Source organism: Salmo trutta, chromosome 18, assembly GCF_901001165.1.
Source record: "Salmo trutta chromosome 18, fSalTru1.1, whole genome shotgun sequence".
Taxonomy (NCBI): Eukaryota; Metazoa; Chordata; class Actinopteri; order Salmoniformes; family Salmonidae; genus Salmo; species Salmo trutta.
In genome coordinates, this window is record NC_042974.1 from 6,318,836 (window position 1) to 6,336,501 (window position 17,666).

The following is a 17,666-nucleotide window of genomic DNA, read 5'->3' on the forward strand; positions in this document are numbered from 1 at the left end:
GATTCATATTGATTCCAGGCAGTAAATGGAAGGGATAAGGTTATATGAATCATATTGATTCCAGGCAGTAAATGGAAGGGATAAGGTTATATGATTCATATTGATTCCAGGCAGTAAATGGAAGGGATAAGGTTATATGATTCATATTGATTCCAGGCAGTAAATGGAAGGGATAAGGTTATATGATTCATATTGATTCCAGGCAGTAAATGGAAGGGATAAGGTTATATGATTCATATTGATTCCAGGCAGTAAATGGAAGGGATAAGGTTATATGATTCATATTGATTCCAGGCAGTAAATGGAAGGGATAAGGTTATATGATTCATATTGATTCCAGGCAGTAAATGGAAGGGATAAGGTTATATGATTCATATTGATTCCAGGCAGTAAATGGAAGGGATCAGTTTATATGATTCATATTGATTCCAGGCAGTAAATGGAAGGGTTAAGGTTATATGATTCATATTGATTCCAGGCAGTAAATGGAAGGGATAAGGTTATATGATTCATATTGATTCCAGGCAGTAAATGGAAGGGATAAGGTTATATGATTCATATTGATTCCAGGCAGTAAATGGAAGGGATCAGTTTATATGATTCATATTGATTCCAGGCAGTAAATGGAAGGGATAAGGTTATATGATTCATATTGATTCCAGGCAGTAAATGGAAGGGATAAGGTTATATGATTCATATTGATTCCAGGCAGTAAATGGAAGGGATAAGGTTATATGATTCATATTGATTCCAGGCAGTAAATGGAAGGGATAAGGTTATATGATTCATATTGATTCCAGGCAGTAAATGGAAGGGATAAGGTTATATGATTCATATTCATTCCAGGCAGTAAATGGAAGGGATAAGGTTAAATGATTCATATCACGTTCTAGCTGCATATTTAAAATGTTAAATTTTGCCAAATGACAGGCCTGATGAGATGCTGGTCTTTGAGTGATGTATTTGGGGATTTCTCCAGATATGAAAGTTACCTAGCCTAGTGTGCTTCTGCTGCTTGTAGAAAATGGATGGATTTACCAAGCCAGCTAATTCTATTAGAAAGATCTTGGCCCATTTAGAAATATCTTGGCCCATTTAGAAATATCTTGGCCCATTTAGAAAGATCTTGGCCCATTTAGAAAGATCTTGGCCCATTTAGAAAGATCTTGGCCTATTAGAAAGATCTTGGCCTATTAGAAATATCTTGGCCTATTTAGAAATATCTTGGCTTATTAGAAAGATCTTGGCCCATTTATAAAGATCTTGGCCCATTTAGAAAGATCTTGGCCTATTATAAAGATATTGGCCTATTAGAAAGAACCTGGCCTATTTAGAAAGATCTTGGCCCATTTAGAAAGATCTTGGCCTATTAGAAAGATCTTGGCATAGGCAAAGCAGCATAATAGTATCAATAGGATAAAAGGGGAACAATCGATTGACGTTAAGAAAGCAGCCATTACTTAGTAAACCATAAAGGAGTGCAATGAGGAATCCATTCTCTTCACTGACCTTGTCTTAACTGTGTGTGTGTCACAGCATCTGTGACATGTCATAGCCTGTTATGACCTGTTATTAACACCCTGTGTGTCTCCCTCCCTTCAGGGCAGAACATTCCTGGTGTCAGACCAATGTCTGCAGCATGCATTCAGCCTTCACCACAGTCTCTGTGCCAGCCTACTGCTGGCCTACCAGGGCCTGTTTGGTTACTTCACCTCTGTCAGCAAGGACCTGCCCTCCTCACACCGCATGGAGCTAGGTAGGCCTACACTACACCATGGTAACACCGGCTCTCTGACACTAGAAACACTCAGTCACACACCCATCACATTGCCAGGTGGCTGCATGGAGAAAAACAGTGTCAACTGAAATGGAAAGAAACTCCAGGATGTTGATGCTCCACAGATGTAATGGATCTGTGGCGCTGACAGACTGGGTCATTCCTGCATAGTCCATTTATTACCTCCGTTTTGGTGTTGACATTACAACGCTGGACCTGCTGCTTGATTTGACTGCAGGGTTTGAGTTGATGAATTAGATTTACAGAGCTCTGATACCCAGTGAGAGAATTACTGGAGATTCAGCTCTGTATTACACCCCAACATGATCCAGAAACACAAACATCTAGCCTGCTACCAGACTTTACTGTTATAACGCTCTTGTTTAATGTTGTGCTCTTCTCTCATTTGCGTTTTAGAATGTCTATCTAGAATGAGTAGGATGTATTTTGCATTTGTCTTCATGAACTGGCTGTGTTGTTTATCATAGTATTTGCATGTCATCATTTGCTCCCTGTCCCCTACAAAAAAAGAGTCATTTTAGCCGTTCTAGAAGGAACTTGATGGTAGTAGTTCACTTGCTCACCTTTGGAGTGCTGACTTCCTGCAGTAGTGTCCTGGTGGTGGGCCACATCTCTAATCCTATTCACCACTATCTGGAACTGATGTGATACAACTGAGCTTTTAGCTTATTCTGACCCTTCACTTTGTAGCCTAGTGAACACTCTTGCCCTGCACTGTAAGAAGGTATTGGGATATAGACAGTAGGCTCTGTCATTGATGTGCCTCCTCTTATGTCCTGAAGTTTAAAGGGACAGTACGACATTGGTGTAGTTGGTTTTAGATGTTCTTAAAGGGATATAGTGCAAGATTTGGGCCTTGAAGCCGTTTTCTACTTCCCCAGAGTCGGATGAACTCGTTGATTCCATTTTCATGTCTCTGCATTCAGTATATAATGGAAGTTCTAGATGGTTAACAGGCAGAAAAATGGTATCCACAAGTTCATCTGACTCTTGGGAAGTAGATAAAGGGCATCATTGCCAGAATCTCGTACTGTCCCTTTAAAACACCTGAACAAGTCAAACCAGCTACATGTATAACTTAACACCTCCACATGCAACATCAACTCTCCTCCCTACAACTAGCTGTGGTCCTTCACAGACTGTTAGTCACAGTCACAACATCAACTCTCCTCCCTACAACTAGCTGTGGTCCTTCACAGACTGTTAGTCACAGTCACAACATCAACTCTCCTCCCTACAACTAGCTGTGGTCCTTCACAGACTGTTAGTCACAGTCACAACATCAACTCTCCTCCCTACAACTAGCTGTGGTCCTTCACAGACTGTTAGTCACAGTCACAACATCAACTCTCCTCCCTACAACTAGCTGTGGTCCTTCACAGACTGTTAGTCACAGTCACTACATCAACTCTCCTCCCTACAACTAGCTGTGGTCCTTCACAGACTGTTAGTCACAGTCACAACATCAACTCTCCTCCCTACAACTAGCTGTGGTCCTTCACAGACTGTTAGTCACAGTCACTACATCAACTCTCCTCCCTACAACTAGCTGTGGTCCTTCACAGACTGTTAGTCACAGTCACAACATCAACTCTCCTCCCTACAACTAGCTGTGGTCCTTCACAGACTGTTAGTCACAGTCACAACATCAACTCTCCTCCCTACAACTAGCTGTGGTCCTTCACAGACTGTTAGTCACAGTCACTACATCAACTCTCCTCCCTACAACTAGCTGTGGTCTGGTCCTTCACAGACTGTTAGTCACAGTCACAACATCAACTCTCCTCCCTACAACTAGCTGTGGTCTGGTCCTTCACAGACTGTTAGTTACAGTCAAAACAAACGTTTCATCCTGAACATGATCAAGTACTTATTAATCCATTCTAACCTTAGAGGGCATAGTAACAACAAGAAGGTTAAACATGCCCTTATATATGTGCCAATCACTCCTACTAGCCAAGCCCAGCATGCAAGTCCTTTATGAGAGAGTACTCAGAAGACCCTTCCCTCCAGACCAAAGGCACGTCTTCATAGGTATGTCCCCCCTACCTGAACCCTACCCCTCCGTCCCTTCCCTCTACCCTCAATTCATCCTGCTTCTTCATTTCTTTTCTTTTCCATTTGGTTTCTTTGCTTTCTCCTCTTTTGGTTCCTTTCTTTTTCCCCCACATACCTGGTCATCTTTCTGTGTGCTTCAATACTTCAGTCTTTCAGTCACTATAAGTCCTAGAGGTCAGTGCCTGTCATAGTCCTCTGTCTGTCGTTTATTCACACACTTCCTTCTCTCCACAGGTGGGCCGCCTTCTAGTCCTTTTCTGTCACAGTCATATCTCTGGGGGCCAGGTCTCTCTCTCTCTCTGACTCTCTTCTATCTTCTAGTCCTTTTCTGTCACAGTCATATCTCTGGGGGCCAGGTCTCTCTCTCTCTGGCTCTCTTCTATCTTCTAGTCCTTTTCTGTCACAGTCATATCTCTGGGGGCCAGGTCTCTCTCTCTCTCTCTCTCTCTCTGGCTCGCTCCTATCTTCTTGTCCTCTCTTCATCCATCTGATTGGCTCTTATGTCTAATGATACTGTTGACTTTACAGCCTGTCTGTCAGACTTGACAGATCTGTGTATGATTGTGGAATTGACAACAAAAAAAGGACCTCTTTTAATGCTCTTTGTTTTGTTCTCCAGAGGAACTAGACGTTGAGAACCGTCTCACTGAGCTCTGTGATCAAGTCAAGGTACGATATTAGTTTCTGCCATCAGCTCACTGTCTGAGCCCTTTTCATAGTCAAGTCGATAGGTCTACTTAGTGGACTAATCACTTCCAGCACTATGGCAGGTCTCCCTGATCCAGATTAAACTCCTGGACTTAAACTCCTGGACTAAGTTCTTCATTGAGTATGATTGGATTTGAACTCAAATAGAGATGTGCTTTCCTCAAGGAAACATGGAAGTATTGGAACAGGGCCTGTGTTTGTGTTTTAGCTTGTCTTTGTGGCGCCCCCTGGTGTCTATACTGGTTGAATCTATGTCCCCCTCTCTCCAACAGCAGAGGGCAGAGAGCCCGGACGAGCTGGCAGAGCTGGTCAATATGAACCTGGCCCAGCTGTGTTCCCTCCTCATGGCTCTGTGGGGTCAGTTCCTGGAGGTGGTCTCACTGCAGGAGAATGTTGCTGCCCTGCTGGCTGTGGAGCATCACACACTCAGAGTGAGTAGATTAGTAGCACCTAGCACCTCACTAACCCTGCTGACCATGGAGCACCTCACTAACCCTGCTGACCATGGAGCCCCTCACTAACCCTGCTGACCATGGTGCACCTCACTAACCCTGCTGACCATGGTGCACCGCACTAACCCTGCTGACCATGGAGCCCCTCACTAACCCTGCTGACCATGGAGCCCCTCACTAACCCTGCTGACCATGGAGCCCCTCACTAACCCTGCTGACCATGGAGCCCCTCACTAACCCTGCTGACCATGGAGCCCCTCACTAACCCTGCTGACCATGGAGCCCCTCACTAACCCTGCTGACCATGGAGCCCCTCACTAACCCTGCTGACCATGGTGCACATCACTAACCCTGCTGACCATGGAGCACCTCACATTGTTCATGTGTTCTCATTCTGGTTTCTTGCTCTCCTTATTTCAGGTGCGGAGATTTGCAGAGGCCTTCTTTTGTCTGGAACACCCGAGACAAACGGCGCTGGCCTATCAGGAACTACAGTAAGACAAACTACTAACACGTCTTCTGTGTGTGTCCTGTTTCTGTTTGTTTGTTTTTATATGATGAATTAACCACCAATTCACAACAACAGAAAATGAAGATTTTCCCTCCTCACGTCTTCTCTCTCTCCCCTCGTCTTCTCTCTCCCCTCCCCTCCCCTCGTCTTCTCTCTCCCCTCCTCACGTCTTCTCTCTCTCCCCTCCTCACGTCTTCTCTCTCTCTCCCCCCTCCTCACGTCTTCTCTCTCTCTCCCCCCTCCTCACGTCTTCTCTCTCTCTCCCCTCCTCACGTCTTCTCTCTCTCTCCCCTCCTCACGTCTTCTCTCTCTCCCCTCCTCACGTCTTCTCTCTCTCCCCTCCTCACGTCTTCTCTCTCTCCCCTCCTCACGTCTTCTCTCTCTCCCCTCCTCACGTCTTCTCTCTCTCCCCCTCCTCACGTCTTCTCTCTCTCTCCCCTCCTCACGTCTTCTCTCTCTCCCCTCCTCACGTCTTCTCTCTCTCTCCCCTCCTCACGTCTTCTCTCTCTCTCCCCTCCTCACGTCTTCTCTCTCTCTCTCCCCTCCTCACGTCTTCTCTCTCCCCTCCTCACGTCTTCTCTCTCTCCCCTCCTCACGTCTTCTCTCTCTCCCTTCCTCACGTCTTCTCTCTCCCCCCTCCTCACGTCTTCTCTCTCCCCCCTCCTCACGTCTTCTCTCTCTTTCCTCCTCCCCTCTTCTCTCTCTCCCCCCTCCCCTCTTCTCTCTCTCCCCCCCTCCCCTCGTCTTCTCTCTCTCCCCTCGTCTTCTCTCTCTCTCCCCTCCTCACGTCTTCTCTCTCTCTCCCCTCCTCACGTCTTCTCTCTCTCTCTCCCCTCCTCACGTCTTCTCTCTCTCCCCTCCCCTCGTCTTCTCTCTCCCCTCACCCTCCCCTCGTCTTCTCTCTCTCTCCCCTCCCCTCGTCTTCTCTCTCTCTCCCCTCCCCTCGTCTTCTCTCTCCCCTCCCCTCCCCTCGTCTTCTCTCTCCCCTCCCCTCCCCTCGTCTTCTCTCTCCCCTCCCCTCCCCTCGTCTTCTCTCTCTCTCTCCCCTCCTCACGTCTTCTCTCTCTCTCCCTCCTCACGTCTTCTCTCTCTCCCCTCCTCACGTCTTCTCTCTCTCCCCTCCTCACGTCTTCTCTCTCTCCCCTCCTCACGTCTTCTCTCTCTCCCCTCCTCACGTCTTCTCTCTCTCCCCTCCTCACGTCTTCTCTCTCTCCCCTCCTCACGTCTTCTCTCTCTCCCCCTCCTCACGTCTTCTCTCTCTCTCCCCTCCTCACGTCTTCTCTCTCTCTCCCCTCCTCACGTCTTCTCTCTCTCTCCCCTCCTCACGTCTTCTCTCTCTCTCTCTCCCCTCCTCACGTCTTCTCTCTCTCTCCCCTCCTCACGTCTTCTCTCTCTCTCCCCTCCTCACGTCTTCTCTCTCTCCCCCCTCCTCACGTCTTCTCTCTCTCCCCTCCTCACGTCTTCTCTCTCTCCCCCCTCCTCACGTCTTCTCTCTCTCTCCCCCCTCCTCACGTCTTCTCTCTCTCTCCCCCCTCCTCACGTCTTCTCTCTCTCTCTCCCCTCCCCTCGTCTTCTCTTTCTCTCCCCTCCTCCGTCAGTGCTCACAGCCACCAGCAGATGACCACAGCCATCAAGAGTTCCTCCTACTTCCTGTCTCTACCACCACTTCCTGTTGCGTGTGCCGACCTGGACGGGGACGTCAGCTCCCTGCCAATCATCTTCGAGGACAGATACCTGGACTCTATCACGGAAGGTCAGCGACGAAATAGAATGAAATAGATTGTGTTTCTATGAGTAACATGGCAGACCGTTAGAGAGACAGCTATTTAAAACAGGGATGTAATCACTTCAATTTAGAAAAGTCAGGAAAGTAAATAACGTTTTCGGGCTAGGTTATGATGTATGTATAGAGGGCTATGTCATAAAAGCAGGAATTTGTGATTAATCAGGGAAAATCACATTCACGCTTACGCTTTGAAATATGATTTCTACAATCACAGTAACTTGTTCATCTAAGTGCCTTGAACATTTGAAGTGAGACTGGAAAGTGGCAACATGGAAGTGTTTCTTTGTCTTTCTCTATGAATATATTTAGTCTGTTGTGTATCGTCTCTATATATCTGTCTGTTGATTCAGTTTACGGTGGCAGCACCATTTCACCTAATGTAATTCTGGGTATATGTAAATCTACTTGGTGGATAAAGGTCATTGAGATTTTCTCCACACTCTGGTTTCCCCTGCTTCAGATCGGGACGGGCCTTGGCTGGGCATACATAACCCCCGGAGTGGCTCCACGTCCTCCGGTAACTCTAAGGCCAGCTCATCCTCTTCCACTGCAGCTGCCGCAGCATCCTTCCCCAGCCCCATCCTGGAGCCTCGGCCTCCAACCATGATGGACACAACCTGGCCCGATGACTGCCCAGACCTGCCCAAGTCCAAAGGTGTGTTATTATTCATAGGAATAGTTACTGTCATAGTTACTACGCTAGACGTTCAGGTGATAGTTACTACGCTACACGTTCAGGTGATAGTTACTACGCTACACGTTCAGGTGATAGTTACTACGCTAGACGTTCAGGTGATAGTTACTACGCTACACGTTCAGGTGATAGTTACTACGTTACGCGTTCAGGTGATAGTTACTACGTTACGCGTTCAGGTGATGGTTACTACGCTAGACGTTCAGGTGATAGTTACTACGCTACACGTTCAGGTGATAGTTACTACGCTACACGTTCAGGTGATAGTTAGTACGCTAGACGTTCAGGTGATAGTTAGTACGCTAGACGTTCAGGTGATAGTTACTACGCTACACGTTCAGGTGATAGTTACTACGCTACGCGTTCAGGTGATAGTTACTACGTTACGCGTTCAGGTGATAGTTACTACGTTACGCGTTCAGGTGATAGTTAGTACGCTAGACGTTCAGGTGATAGTTAGTACGCTAGACGTTCAGGTGATAGTTACTACGCTACACGTTCAGGTGATAGTTACTACGCTACACGTTCAGGTGATAGTTACTACGCTACACGTTCAGGTGATAGTTACTACGCTACACGTTCAGGTGATAGTTACTACGCTAGACGTTCAGGTGATAGTTACTACGCTAGACGTTCAGGTGATAGTTACTACGCTACACGTTCAGGTGATAGTTACTACGCTACACGTTCAGGTGATAGTTACTACGCTAGACGTTCAGGTGATAGTTACTACGCTACGCGTTCAGGTGATAGTTACTACGCTACGCGTTCAGGTGATAGTTACTACGCTACGCGTTCAGGTGATAGTTAGTACGCTACGCGTTCAGGTGATAGTTAGTACGCTACGCGTTCAGGTGATAGTTACTACGCTACGCGTTCAGGTGATAGTTACTACGCTACGCGTTCAGGTGATAGTTACTACGCTACGCGTTCAGGTGATAGTTACTACGCTACACGTTCAGGTGATAGTTACTACGCTACACGTTCAGGTGATAGTTACTACGCTACACGTTCAGGTGATAGTTACTACGCTACACGTTCAGGTGATAGTTACTACGCCAGGCGTTCAGGTGATAGTTACTACGCCAGGCGTTCAGGTGATAGTTACTACGCTAGGCGTTCAGGTGATAGTTACTACGCTACGCGTTCAGGTGATAGTTACTACGCTACACGTTCAGGTGATAGTTACTACGCCAGGCGTTCAGGTGATAGTTACTACGCCAGGCGTTCAGGTGATAGTTACTACGCCAGACGTTCAGGTGATAGTTACTACGCTACGCGTTCAGGTGATAGTTAGTACGCTACGCGTTCAGGTGATAGTTAGTACGCTACGCGTTCAGGTGATAGTTACTACGCTACGCGTTCAGGTGATAGTTACTACGCTACGCGTTCAGGTGATAGTTACTACGCTACGCGTTCAGGTGATAGTTACTACGCTACACGTTCAGGTGATAGTTACTACGCTACACGTTCAGGTGATTGTTACTACGCTACACGTTCAGGAGATAGTTACTATGTCTTGGTAAATATGGCACTGACAAATCCTTGACAATACTTCCTTGAATAGAGTGGGAACCATGATGTTTTATCAGTTCATCTGAAGCACGTTGGGTTTGTGATAAAACCCCTTAAAAATAAAACAAATACTTTTTCTTTGTATTAAAGGCAAGTCGGTGAAACCGAAGAAGAACGCCAAGACGGAGAGGGAGAACGCCAAGAAGCTCATCAGACAGGGATCCAAGGACTCTGTGGTTCTGGTGGCCTATAAGAACCTGGGGAAGGCCGCTAACTCGGCTAACCCTTCACAGCTAACACATGGAGAAACGGACCAGGACAGAGCGGCCCAGGGACAGGGAGAGGCTGGCCTGAAGCAGCAGAGGGAGGAGAGGGAGCAGGGGGAGAGGGATGCCTTGCTGGGGGTGACTGGGGGAGACTCCAACACTGACCTAAGGACTAGGATCTCCAAATATTTTCCTGAGCCTGGTGCTACCACCACCACCGCTGGACAGGCAAATGCTGTTCTTAATTTTGACTCTCTCCTTGAGGATGACGTCCTAGTAGCTAGTGGCGTGGCTAGCCAGAAAGGTTACTTCACAGCCTTAGTGAGCTTGGACCCACAGAACAAGCCGGCCCAGGCTGGTCCTGGAGCTGTAGCCGGATTAACCACCACAGATAATAACCAAGTAATTCACAAAAATGCTGCCATTGACCACTGCAGCCAGCAGCTGCCCGATCAATACACGCCTGGTTCTACCACCACTGGACTCAGGCACATCGAGGTCCAACCCAGTGACAAGGACCCGTACCAAGGAGACACAGTGACAGTTCTCCTGCCCTGTCGGACGGATGGGGATGGGACCTCCAAAAGAGAGATCCCAGAAATCACCCAGACAGACCTGTGTATGTCCGACTCTAATCACCTTGCTATGAGAGACTGGAGGTCTGAGGTGTCTGACAGGCCTGGGGGTAGAGAGGTAATGACAGAGGTTAGTCAGAGGCCAGGTCTGGTGCTTCTACAGCAGGTGAAAGGTGATTGTATCAGGCTGCCACCAGACGGAGGTGCTGCAGTCCCCAGTGCCTCCTCCCGTCTCTCTGACTCTGGTATCGAGAGCGAGCCCAGCTCCTTCGCTATCCAGCTGGCTACCCAGGGTGGGGCCGGAGGGCTGGCTGGGGCCCCTGAGACGGAGTTGGGCCCCCAGCAGGCCGAACGGCCCCTATTCAGCCCTGCTCCCCGGCCCGTCCAGCCCACCTCTGTCCATAAGGGCAGCATGGGGGCTGGAGAGGGCCTCAACCCGGAGAGCACAATCAGCGCGGTCAGCGGCGTCCAGTCTTCCCTCACCTCCATCAACTCGCTGCCCTCGGATGACGAGGGGGAGGGGGGTACGTCTGTGTCCAGGGGCTCCAGCGGCGTAGGAGGAGGGGAGGCCGAGGGGCCACCAGGCCCAGGGGCAATGAGGAAGTCCAGTGTTCTGGTACAGGAGCAACAGAGCCTGGTGTTCTCTGGAGGACCACCACCATCAGTCCCAACACGCTGCTCCGTACCCAGCCAAACGCACCCCGACGCTGGGATGGGCCTCAACACCACCGCTAGTGGGGGTTCTGCTTCTCAATATCTGCCTCCTAGGACTTTTTCCTCAACCTCTGAGTCAACACTTAACACTGATCCCAGGTTGTTAACAGGTTTCTCTGAGGGGGCTGTAGGGGGTCCAGGTGTCCCCCGTAGTGAGCCCCAGACAGCCTCCTACCCCTCCTCTAACTCCACCGCCAGCAGCAGTGACCTGGTCAAGAAGGGACTGGTAGAAAACTACTTTGGCTCGCGCTCCAGCACAGACGTCTCTGAGATCAGCCCTGTAGAGACGTCAGCTATCACCCTGGGGATACTGTCCGGAGCGGGGCCGGGGCCGCCTGTGGAGGAAGACGAGGAAGAGGACAACCAGATGATAGAGAATGGCTTCTACGAGGAAGGAGACGGCTTGGCGTTCGTGAACGGTGTCGTTGACGAGGAGGAGGAGGATGAAGGGGATGGAGGGGCAGTAGGGAGGAGTCTGTTGTTTGAACAGTTGGGACTGGACCATGTTCAGGAGCCCAGGGGTCTTCCTCCAGGCTACGGTGCCCCTATCCGCTCCCCCCTGGCCCCCAGCTCAGTGGGCTCTTCCCAGGGGAGACCTCTAGTCCCTACCCCCTCCACCTCCCTCACCTCCAACAGCCTGCGCTGGTATGACAGCGCCCCCACACCACAGATGAAAGCGTGAGTCCACAGTCTAGTCATCTCATGTCCTACAGTCCACAGTCTAGTCATCTCATGTCCTACAGTCCACAGTCTAGTCATCTCATGTCCTACAGTCCACAGTCTAGTCATCTCATGTCCTACAGTCCACAGTCTAGTCATCTCATGTCCTACAGTCCACAGTCTAGTCATCTCATGTCTTAGTCCACAGTCTAGTCATCTCATGTCTTAGTCCACAGTCTAGTCATCTCATGTCTTAGTCCACAGTCTAGTCATCTCATGTCTTAGTCCACAGTCTAGTCATCTCATGTCCTACAGTCCACAGTCTAGTCATCTCATGTCCTACAGTCCACAGTCTAGTCATCTCATGTCTTACAGTCCACAGTCTAGTCATCTCATGTCCTACAGTCCACAGTCTAGTCATCTCATGTCCTACAGTCCACAGTCTAGTCATCTCATGTCCTACAGTCCACAGTCTAGTCATCTCATGTCTTAGTCCACAGTCTAGTCATCTCATGTCCTACAGTCCACAGTCTAGTCATCTCATGTCCTACAGTCCACAGTCTAGTCATCTCATGTCTTACAGTCCACAGTCTAGTCATCTCATGTCCTACAGTCCACAGTCTAGTCATCTCATGTCCTACAGTCCACAGTCTAGTCATCTCATGTCCTACAGTCCACAGTCTAGTCATCTCATGTCTTAGTCCACAGTCTAGTCATCTCATGTCTTAGTCCACAGTCTAGTCATCTCATGTCTTAGTCCACAGTCTAGTCATCTCATGTCCTACAGTCCACAGTCTAGTCATCTCATGTCCTAGTCCACAGTCTAGTCATCTCATGTCCTACAGTCCACAGTCTAGTCATCTCATGTCCTACAGTCCACAGTCTAGTCATCTCATGTCCTACAGTCCACAGTCTAGTCATCTCATGTCCTACAGTCCACAGTCTAGTCATCTCATGTCTTACAGTCCACAGTCTAGTCATCTCATGTCTTAGTCCACAGTCTAGTCATCTCATGTCTTAGTCCACAGTCTAGTCATCTCATGTCCTACAGTCCACAGTCTAGTCATCTCATGTCCTACAGTCCACAGTCTAGTCATCTCATGTCCTACAGTCCACAGTCTAGTCACCTCATGTCCTACAGTCCACAGTCTAGTCATCTCATGTCCTACAGTCCACAGTCTAGTCACCTCATGTCTTAGTTCACAGTCTAGTCACCTCATGTCTTAGTTCACAGTCTAGTCATCTCATGTCTTAGTCCACAGTCTAGTCATCTCATGTCCTACAGTCCACAGTCTAGTCATCTCATGTCTTAGTCCACAGTCTAGTCATCTCATGTCTTAGTCCACAGTCTAGTCATCTCATGTCTTACAGTCCACAGTCTAGTCATCTCATGTCCTACAGTCCACAGTCTAGTCATCTCATGTCCTACAGTCCACAGTCTAGTCATCTCATGTCCTACAGTCCACAGTCTAGTCATCTCATGTCTTAGTCCACAGTCTAGTCATCTCATGTCCTACAGTCCACAGTCTAGTCATCTCATGTCCTACAGTCCACAGTCTAGTCATCTTATGTCCTACAGTCCACAGTCTAGTCACCTCATGTCTTAGTTCACAGTCTAGTCACCTCATGTCTTAGTTCACAGTCTAGTCATCTCATGTCTTAGTCCACAGTCTAGTCATCTCATGTCCTACAGTCCACAGTCTAGTCATCTCATGTCTTAGTCCACAGTCTAGTCATCTCATGTCTTAGTCCACAGTCTAGTCATCTCATGTCTTACAGTCCACAGTCTAGTCATCTCATGTCCTACAGTCCACAGTCTAGTCACCTCATGTCCTACAGTCCACAGTCTAGTCATCTCATGTCCTACAGTCCACAGTCTAGTCACCTCATGTCTTAGTTCACAGTCTAGTCACCTCATGTCTTAGTTCACAGTCTAGTCATCTCATGTCTTAGTCCACAGTCTAGTCATCTCATGTCCTACAGTCCACAGTCTAGTCATCTCATGTCTTAGTCCACAGTCTAGTCATCTCATGTCTTAGTCCACAGTCTAGTCATCTCATGTCTTACAGTCCACAGTCTAGTCATCTCATGTCCTACAGTCCACAGTCTAGTCATCTCATGTCCTACAGTCCACAGTCTAGTCATCTCATGTCCTACAGTCCACAGTCTAGTCATCTCATGTCTTAGTCCACAGTCTAGTCATCTCATGTCCTACAGTCCACAGTCTAGTCATCTCATGTCCTACAGTCCACAGTCTAGTCATCTCATGTCCTACAGTCCACAGTCTAGTCACCTCATGTCTTAGTTCACAGTCTAGTCACCTCATGTCTTAGTTCACAGTCTAGTCATCTCATGTCTTAGTCCACAGTCTAGTCATCTCATGTCCTACAGTCCACAGTCTAGTCATCTCATGTCTTAGTCCACAGTCTAGTCATCTCATGTCTTAGTCCACAGTCTAGTCATCTCATGTCTTACAGTCCACAGTCTAGTCATCTCATGTCCTACAGTCCACAGTCTAGTCATCTCATGTCCTACAGTCCACAGTCTAGTCATCTCATGTCCTACAGTCCACAGTCTAGTCATCTCATGTCTTAGTCCACAGTCTAGTCATCTCATGTCCTACAGTCCACAGTCTAGTCATCTCATGTCCTACAGTCCACAGTCTAGTCATCTCATGTCCTACAGTCCACAGTCTAGTCATCTCATGTCTTAGTCCACAGTCTAGTCATCTCATGTCCTACAGTCCACAGTCTAGTCATCTCATGTCCTACAGTCCACAGTCTAGTCATCTCATGTCCTGCAGTCCACAGTCTAGTCATCTCATGTCCTGCAGTCCACAGTCTAGTCATCTCATGTCCTACAGTCCACAGTCTAGTCATCTCATGTCTTACAGTCCACAGTCTAGTCATCTCATGTCCTACAGTCCACAGTCTAGTCATCTCATGTCCTACAGTCCACAGTCTAGTCATCTCATGTCCTACAGTCCACAGTCTAGTCATCTCATGTCCTACAGTCCACAGTCTAGTCATCTCATGTCTTAGTCCACAGTCTAGTCATCTCATGTCCTACAGTCCACAGTCTAGTCATCTCATGTCCTACAGTCCACAGTCTAGTCATCTCATGTCTTAGTCCACAGTCTAGTCATCTCATGTCCTACAGTCCACAGTCTAGTCATCTCATGTCTTACAGTCCACAGTCTAGTCATCTCATGTCCTACAGTCCACAGTCTAGTCATCTCATGTCTTACAGTCCACAGTCTAGTCATCTCATGTCTTAGTCCACAGTCTAGTCATCTCATGTCCTACAGTCCACAGTCTAGTCATCTCATGTCCTACAGTCCACAGTCTAGTCATCTCATGTCCTACAGTCCACAGTCTAGTCATCTCATGTCCTACAGTCCACAGTCTAGTCATCTCATGTCTTACAGTCCACAGTCTAGTCATCTCATGTCCTACAGTCCACAGTCTAGTCATCTCATGTCTTAGTCCACAGTCTAGTCATCTCATGTCCTACAGTCCACAGTCTAGTCATCTCATGTCCTACAGTCCACAGTCTAGTCATCTCATGTCTTAGTCCACAGTCTAGTCATCTCATGTCTTAGTCCACAGTCTAGTCATCTCATGTCCTACAGTCCACAGTCTAGTCATCTCATGTCCTACAGTCCACAGTCTAGTCATCTCATGTCCTACAGTCCACAGTCTAGTCACCTCATGTCTTAGTTCACAGTCTAGTCACCTCATGTCTTAGTTCACAGTCTAGTCATCTCATGTCTTAGTCCACAGTCTAGTCATCTCATGTCCTACAGTCCACAGTCTAGTCATCTCATGTCTTAGTCCACAGTCTAATCATCTCATGTCTTACAGTCCACAGTCTAGTCATCTCATGTCCTACAGTCCACAGTCTAGTCATCTCATGTCCTACAGTCCACAGTCTAGTCATCTCATGTCCTACAGTCCACAGTCTAGTCATCTCATGTCTTAGTCCACAGTCTAGTCATCTCATGTCCTACAGTCCACAGTCTAGTCATCTCATGTCCTACAGTCCACAGTCTAGTCATCTCATGTCCTACAGTCCACAGTCTAGTCATCTCATGTCTTAGTCCACAGTCTAGTCATCTCATGTCCTACAGTCCACAGTCTAGTCATCTCATGTCCTACAGTCCACAGTCTAGTCATCTCATGTCCTGCAGTCCACAGTCTAGTCATCTCATGTCCTGCAGTCCACAGTCTAGTCATCTCATGTCCTACAGTCCACAGTCTAGTCATCTCATGTCCTACAGTCCACAGTCTAGTCATCTCATGTCCTACAGTCCACAGTCTAGTCATCTCATGTCCTACAGTCCACAGTCTAGTCATCTCATGTCCTACAGTCCACAGTCTAGTCATCTCATGTCCTACAGTCCACAGTCTAGTCATCTCATGTCTTAGTCCACAGTCTAGTCATCTCATGTCCTACAGTCCACAGTCTAGTCATCTCATGTCCTACAGTCCACAGTCTAGTCATCTCATGTCTTAGTCCACAGTCTAGTCATCTCATGTCCTACAGTCCACAGTCTAGTCATCTCATGTCTTACAGTCCACAGTCTAGTCATCTCATGTCCTACAGTCCACAGTCTAGTCATCTCATGTCTTACAGTCCACAGTCTAGTCATCTCATGTCTTAGTCCACAGTCTAGTCATCTCATGTCCTACAGTCCACAGTCTAGTCATCTCATGTCCTACAGTCCACAGTCTAGTCATCTCATGTCCTACAGTCCACAGTCTAGTCATCTCATGTCCTACAGTCCACAGTCTAGTCATCTCATGTCTTACAGTCCACAGTCTAGTCATCTCATGTCCTACAGTCCACAGTCTAGTCATCTCATGTCTTAGTCCACAGTCTAGTCATCTCATGTCCTACAGTCCACAGTCTAGTCATCTCATGTCCTACAGTCCACAGTCTAGTCATCTCATGTCTTAGTCCACAGTCTAGTCATCTCATGTCTTAGTCCACAGTCTAGTCATCTCATGTCCTACAGTCCACAGTCTAGTCATCTCATGTCCTACAGTCCAATAATTTCAGTTCTGCTTCTTTGATGGTTATGTCTTCATCCTTAGCTAGGGAAATGTTGCTCCGTTAACTTTACTGTATTAGGTTGATTTGACAGGGATGATGCACCATTTGCACATTAATGTGGTTCAGTCTGTAGATAATGGCGCTTGCAACGCCAAGGGTCGTAGGTTCGATATCCGTTGGGACCACCCATATGCAAAATGTATGCATGCATGACTGTAAGTCAATTTGGATTAAGCTATATGGCATATACACTGAGTGTACAAAACATTAGGAACACCTTCCTTATATTGCATTGCACCCCCCTTTTGTCCTCAGTTCTTCACACAAACCGGTGCACCTGGCACCTACTACGATACCCTGTTCAGAGGCACTTCAATCTTTTGTCTTGTCCATTAACCCTCTGAATGGCACACACACACAATGTCTCAATTATCTCAAGGCTTCAATATCCTTTAATCTGTCTCCTCCCCTTCATCTACACTGATTGAAGTGGATTTAACAAGTGACATCAATAAAGGATTGTATCTTTCACCTGGATTCGCCTGGTCTGTCTATGTCATGGAAAGAGCAGGTGTTCTTAATGTTTTGTAAACTGTGCATATGCTCCGTGTACAGTAGTAGTATTATTATGATTATCATAATAGCTGATATTATTAATCAACATTACTGGGTAGGCAAATAATAAAAATGTCTTCCTTATCCTGGTGGTGTAGTTTTGTTGCGGCCAAAGAGGAGTTGAAGCAGCTGAGACTACCAGGGTTCCTGTACAGTGAGGTGGGAGACCTGGCCTCCAGTGTTCCTTACTTTAGCCTGGAGGAGGATGACAACTGTGACGAGGGCATCCACCTCATCGTCTGTGTCCACGGCCTCGATG

At 47.6% G+C, this 17,666-nt stretch overlaps 1 protein-coding gene across 4 annotated transcripts in view; it reads left to right on the forward strand.

The window, feature by feature from the left end:
* Window positions 1–17,666, forward strand: part of LOC115152792 (protein FAM135A) — a 51,529-nt gene that overhangs the window by 25,223 nt on the left and 8,640 nt on the right. Inside the window, exons 8-16 of one of the 4 annotated variants that reach the window (XM_029697589.1) lie at window positions 1,603–1,756; window positions 3,755–3,832; window positions 4,476–4,525; window positions 4,840–4,995; window positions 5,437–5,510; window positions 7,126–7,280; window positions 7,774–7,968; window positions 9,673–11,755; window positions 17,506–17,666. In XM_029697589.1, coding sequence (XP_029553449.1) covers window positions 1,603–1,756; window positions 3,755–3,832; window positions 4,476–4,525; window positions 4,840–4,995; window positions 5,437–5,510; window positions 7,126–7,280; window positions 7,774–7,968; window positions 9,673–11,755; window positions 17,506–17,666 — 3,106 coding nt within the window. Of the gene's footprint in view, window positions 1–1,602; window positions 1,757–3,754; window positions 3,833–4,475; window positions 4,526–4,836; window positions 4,996–5,436; window positions 5,511–7,125; window positions 7,281–7,773; window positions 7,969–9,672; window positions 11,756–17,505 lie in introns of all 4 variants that reach the window. The other 3 variants (XM_029697588.1, XM_029697591.1, XM_029697590.1) reach the window with 3 other exon arrangements.